The 6,568-nt window shown below is 32.6% G+C and overlaps 1 protein-coding gene across 1 annotated transcript; it reads right to left on the bottom strand.

Moving 5' to 3' along the window:
- Positions 1 to 565: 565 nt before the first annotated feature.
- On the bottom strand, positions 566 to 5,702 carry LOC112766322 (autophagy protein 5). Its single transcript, XM_025812230.3, has 8 exons — positions 5,394 to 5,702; positions 5,026 to 5,150; positions 4,534 to 4,600; positions 3,971 to 4,060; positions 3,789 to 3,876; positions 2,409 to 2,552; positions 2,164 to 2,295; positions 566 to 1,085 (listed from the first exon to the last, which is right to left on the bottom strand). Exons 1-8 carry the CDS (start codon positions 5,517 to 5,519, stop codon positions 778 to 780), a joined length of 1,080 nt encoding a protein of 359 aa, XP_025668015.1. The 5' UTR covers positions 5,520 to 5,702; the 3' UTR covers positions 566 to 777.
- Between the last annotated feature and the right edge of the window lie 866 nt (positions 5,703 to 6,568).

The raw sequence follows: 6,568 nt of genomic DNA, 5'->3' as shown, positions 1-6,568 counted from the left end.
AAACGAAATTTTGTGGAGTAGCCCTTTTAAATTTCAACCAATTCAGTGATAGAAAGGAAGAATGCTATGATGTACGGACACAGGACACGATACGAGACAAGCGAACACATAAATTTTAAATTCTTATAAGATACAGGAACACGACATATATATATATATATATATATATATATATATATATATATATATATATTTTAATTTATTAATATTTTGATATTTTATTAATGTTAAAATATAAATTAATTTTTTAATTATTTTTGTCTTTTTTAAATTATATTAAGTATTTAAAATATTCTTTCATTTTAGTAAATAATAATGTATAATATTTTTAAATTCATTTTAAAAATACAAGTCAAAAATAAAACTAAACACGCCAACACATAATGATATTTAGGTGTCTAAGTATATTCAGGAAAGGATATTTTATTTTTCATTTCTTAAGAAATGGTTGAATACAAAAGATAGTCGGTCCAATGTCAATGAAAGTCCTGTCCAAAATATATCTGAATATAGACATAACAACTCAGCAAAGTGTTTGCTATGTTTCATAGGAAGAAAGGAAATATAAGAATTGGAATATAGTCTTATGCAGGGACTAGTACCATTGATTGGAAAGGGAAAAGAACTATCTGTTAACATATATTACACTTTCAAGTAGAAAAAACCAAACGAATTGTGAAATGAATATAATTTGGTTCTGTACAATTATGTACAAAAGAATTGTAACTTTCTGATTTTTCCAGTAATTATATTTCCTAGCACAACTAAATTCAAAACCTATTGCAAGGCATTGGCTTCTGAAACTTTCAAGCAAACACAGATGTGAAGAAAATACTCAGGGTTCATTAAGTTGTTAACTACCCAAGAAAAGGGTATCTCCAAACATGGTTCTATGCCTTGAATGCGCACGAGCTTGATTTCGGCATTCTCGAGAGGAAGGGAAGATGAGTCAGGATCACATGTATTTTCTCCCTCATCTCCTACACTTTGCTTGGTGCTTGCATCTCCTAAATTGTCGAAGGAACTTCCTGGAAAATACTCGGGAAGAAGGGATTTGATTGCATCATTTAAGCTGAAGTATTTGCCTGCACCAAATAGATATAACAGACATGCATGACATCAATCACAACGTAGGAAAATGGAAATGACGGTAATACTAGCATAATGATATTTATTAATCATGAGAAATTTAAAAAGAACTAGTAGAGTAGCAATTGAACTGATGAATCGCTACCCCTAAGAATAGTGGGATATAAACATGACATTGCTTTAACACCCTCTCTTCCCAACATACTAAGAAATAAAAAATCTAAAACCAGAAATCTTTCACCAATAATATGAAATCATGAAAGATGAATGTAAATAATTCTGAACTTATGACAGCAGCTGTAATGTTAACAGATCATCAAAAATGGATTTGCTGTTGAAGGATTGCAAATAAATATCTGTGATAATTTGTAAGTTGATGAATTGGGATCATAATGTTATATGACATAAAATCTCAGGGTAAAGTCACTTTAAAAAGTGCAGTCTTATTCTTTTCGGGTGGCGTATGACACTCAACACAGGTGCAGAAGGGATAACTGAGAGCCAGAGGAAAAGATGCAGCTTAAATTTAAATAGCAATGACAACATATTTTACTCTGCTACACATCTTCCAATTTTCCTGGGATATTGTTTTCTGTTTCAGCTAATTAGTCTTCAATTCATTTTGTGGTTACATGTCTGTGATGTTTTATATAGCTCCTAGCTAACCCAGTTTTTTTTCCCTCTAAATTCATATTATACTTTTTTCCTTCTCAATTATTGGGGATATAGCATGCAGGCTGATCCTCAGCTGTGGTTTTTCCATTTTTAGATTGTTTGTCCAAGGGGTTTTTTCTCCCCGATGTTCTTTATGATGAGTTAAAGTTCTTCAAAAGTCTTATTATTATATATTTTGTTATTATATCAAGTAGGACTCTTTATTATAAGATTTTCATTTTCTAACGTGCCCGACCTTTCATTTTGTCATCAACTACAACTTCATTCAACTATAGCTGATTTTTGTGCCTTCCACCATTTGTGAGTGTGCACAGCTAACAGAATGGATCAGAATCTGATAGAAGCAGCCCCCACCCCCCGCGGGGAGACAAAGAAAGGAAAGAATAAAACATCACTTACCATCTTCCTTCTGAATCTCAACAGGTCGATTGATGTAAGAGATTTTGTCCCAATTATCAATTTGAGGTGCACTTTCTAAATCATCAAAGTCCTCAGTGACAGTCCATACATATAACCGAACAGGAATTCTTCCTAACAACAGACAGCAGAGGTTAACAACAGAAATAAGTTTCAGAAGAACAACGTAGTAATGTCCTTTCCTTTTAATTACATAAACCTGTTATTTACATAAAGCTTTTGCTCACCACTCTTCACTTGTGCAGCAGCATCTGCCTCCCCACTATTTTGCTGAGACGCAGTTGAGACTGCACTAATATTTTCAGTATATTCATCTTCAAAAGTTCCAAGCTTAAGCTTAGATGACACCCGCTGATAAGATTCCAAATTACCTGTGATATGAATGTGTTGACAGAAGTTCAAGGTAAGAAATCAGCTAAGAAATTTTCCACTCAATGGTATATATACAGACCTTGTGATTTGTGCATTTAAGTGTTATGTTATATTTTGTCAATCTTTTACGAATCTTTTGGCCAAATAGTGTTCGGTCAGTTTTGTATTACTTATTGATTGTACAACCTGCAACGTTGTGCTTGGAGAAGTACAAGTTAACCGTGTGACCGAATATTTTTTTTATTTTGAACAGAAAGATTTTTTATAGAAGAAATTGATTTAAGACAGATAGAATTGCAGAAATAAAGAAGGATAGAGAATCGTCTCAAACCAAAAAGCAGAGCAGAAAACAGACAGCAAAAAAATAGAAAACCACCAGTGTAACAAAAGTTTTTCAATCTCTGACCAAATTATTTAGAAAAACCCCTGAAAAAATGTTATGGGCTTTACACCAAAAGCAAGCAAGCTGCAGAATGATCACAAATCCAGGAATTTATCACGGATAGCTTCCTAAAAGGAAAATCAACGCATCCATGCAAATAATTCTTCCTATAATGAGAAAGGCCCTTGTATTTCTCTCATTAAACCCTTGAGAATCATTTTTATGTAGATGAAGATCTATATGCAGACAAAGAACTTGAGGTTGACCAGTTTGCAAAACAAGCCAAGCTTGAACTAAAATTGATCCTCCAGAGGAAATGCAACTCAATCTTGATGAGTTCACTTTGGTTTCAATTCAATCTTAAACAGCTAATTTTTAGTATATTCCAGACACTATCCTAAACGATACAAAGCTTGAGTTTGCCTGCTTCATTTACCAGACAAAAAAAAAAAAAAAAAAAAAGGAAAAAAATGAAACGTTATAATTATGCATCCAGCCATCGATTGTAAGGTAAGGGTTCAAATGAAAACCAGTATGAACATCTGTCTGCAGGTAACAAACTTCATCACAGAAATTTATCAACATCTGTGTTACACGTATTGACTCCCCATCATAACCTTCCACCAGCAGATACCCCTACCTCATCAGCTTTTGAGCGCCACTTTAAAAAGGTTCGGGGAAATGCCACAACACTTAACGCTAGAAATAATTGTAGTTAATATCTATTTCACCGAAATTAAGTAAAAATACAATCCTCCTTCTCAAACACATTCAGGAAATCCAACAGAAAAACTAAATAAAAATAATTCACAAGTCAGTTATGGCTTTAATATAGAGCAGTTAGCAAACATACCATTTAACACAGAGCGCCAGAGCTCCACCTGATCAGATTGGGACATGTTCATGACATTCTTGCAGTTCCCTTTTGTTACATATGCAGCCTGCATTAAAAGAAAAAATTAGCCCATGGAAATAAGAGCATTTAACACCTCCCACATATTATATTTGGAATGAAAACTCAAATCACAAACTAACCTCTTTTAGTGAGTTAATAAAGCTCCACTTTACACTGTCTTCACCTTCACAAGGAAGCAACAAATTACTAGGATATCCTCTAAAGTGTACCTACAATGCAGAGGCACAAAGAATGAATATAGCAAAAACCTTGGATATAGCTCTCTGGATGTGGGAGAAGGATTTCCATGAGGAATATAAAAACAATTTTGGAAAAGCAACCTTAATCTTCTCAGTAGTGCCCTTCGAAATTTTTATGTATTCTTACTAATGTAATTTGATTGGAAAAATCAGCCATTGATGCTTGCATCAGGTTAGGCTGTTTGTGTTATACCCTTTGGGGTGCATCCCTTTCTCGTACCTTACTTAATGCGGAAAGGTTTGCACCGGGCAGCCCTTTTTATTGTTCAGGCATTTTCGTTATAACAGTTGAAAAAGATACTTTTTTATGAAAGCATGACATCAGGTAGAGAGGACACTGGAAGAAATTCAAAACGTAGTCTCCATTGAAACCTTCACTTTAAACATCATGCTCAATTGAATTAGGAAAAGTGGAAACCTAGAGAGCTTTAGGAGGTTCTTACTGTTAAATTCCACGGCCTTTCTGGTTCCACACATAGAAGATCAAAAAGAACTCCAGTTGGTATATACCTGTAGGAGACATGAAAAAAAAAAAAAAGAAAAAGAAAAAACACTTAGTAATACGGAGATTTTCGTCACTAACTCCTCGATGCTATCAATTTTCTTGTTACGGACTTATAGTCAGTGTATTTTGACAATTGGAAGAAAATAATTAGAATGTATTACAATGTCCATAACTTTCTAAGTAAAAATGTTGCAGCGCACACAAAGGCAGGAACAAAAGGTTTTATAGTCCAGATCAACAAGTAAATTCACTGTCAATGGCAACGGGATAACAGCAGAGATTCAAGGTTCAGCCATAAATAGTTACAACTTACAAGCATTGATGAAAGGTTACTATTCATTATCATCCTAGACTAATGCCAAGACCTTGTAAAATATAACTATACGCTAATAAATCAGAAATTCAAGAACAATGAAGCATATAATAGTACCATTTGAGAGGAAGTCCTCTGTACTCAAACCAAAGCGTATCAACTCCAGGAGGAAGCGTGGTGCTGAAATAAGGCTTCAATTGAGAAATCAACAATGGCAAGTACCCTAACCGAGGTGCCAATACCTGAAACCAATAAGACATGTTGATTGATATCAAGGTGAAGTTCATAAACTTCAATGTTAATTTGGTACTAAATGTTGCATCAAGTGTAGGAATCGAAATTAATTGCATGATCACAATTTCATAATATATATAAAGGAAGGGTATTATAAAAATGAAAACTTGCGAGCTGGTTAGAAGTTGAAGAAGTGGAGTGCGGGTTAGAAATTGAATTGAATTGGAAGAAGAGAGAGAGAGAGAACGAACGAGAGCGGGTGGAGGAGGAGGGAGAGTGGTGACTTCGGAATCATGGAGATGAATGAGAAGAGGGACGGAGCCTTCCCAAACCAACTTGTGGGCTTCGCTCGAAGAAACAGTGGCAGCGCCGCTCATCTTCTTCTTCTTGTTGTTTTCGCAGATCTTGTCTTCTCTTCTCTCCTCGCCACTCTCTCTTTGGAGTCGTTGTTTCTTCTGCACTTCACTTTCTGCTGCCCACCCTTGAGTCTTAACAAAATCGCTTACTTTGCTTCTTCTTCTTGAATTCTCTCGTTATTTTTTATTTATTTTTTTTTTTTTTGTGTTAAATATGTAGAGTAAGATAGAGTTGGATTTATACTAATTGTTAAATTTTTTAAAAAAATTTAATTTTATTCTACTCATAAATTGATAATCTCTTTATCCTAATTCTATTCACATTCTAAAATTTTTAATTTTACTCTATTTGATTTTATTAGTAAGAAAAATTAAATTTTTTTAAATAAATATAAAATTCAATCATTTCATATTTTATTCATATTAATAAAATAAAAATAAAACTTAATTTTAAATTAAAATTAAAAATAATAAAATTTTAAAAAAATATAATATTAAATTACAAATAATATAATCATTAAATTTTTAATAAAATTAAAATAATACAAACAAAAATAAATATCTTGTCACTATTTTTCTAACTCCAAATTTTAGCAACATTACTCTTCTATCAATTCAAAAGTTACATCATCATCTTCATATACAGTTTAATATAAGAAGAACTTAGAGTTGCAACGATGGAGGAAAGAGAAAGAACTTACAGTTTTTAAGTAAAGAGAATTTGAGAAATGGCCAAATTAATTTAGGATTTTTTGAATTTACTTGGTGGTTTGTGAAATTGTGATATATGAATTTTATTTTTATTTTATGTTAATTTTATAAAAAAATAAATGTATTAAATAAATAATTTAAATAATTAGTTTAGTAGTTACTTTAAAATTTTACAAAGAAAAAATCTTTAAATTTAATACTCACCTCCTTCACAACAAATATAATTTTTAAATAGGAAAAACTACCATTTGTACCCATGAACTTTACGAACGCTAACAAAAGTACCCATAAAAGACGAAAAGTGATTTTGTACCTATGAAAGGCCAGACGTCATTAACTCGTTTGCTCCGTTAACTTAA

The sequence above is a fragment of the Arachis hypogaea genome, chromosome 17 (genome assembly GCF_003086295.3).
Source record: "Arachis hypogaea cultivar Tifrunner chromosome 17, arahy.Tifrunner.gnm2.J5K5, whole genome shotgun sequence".
Classification (NCBI taxonomy): Eukaryota; Viridiplantae; Streptophyta; class Magnoliopsida; order Fabales; family Fabaceae; genus Arachis; species Arachis hypogaea.
This window is presented reverse-complemented; position numbering and strand designations above follow the sequence as displayed.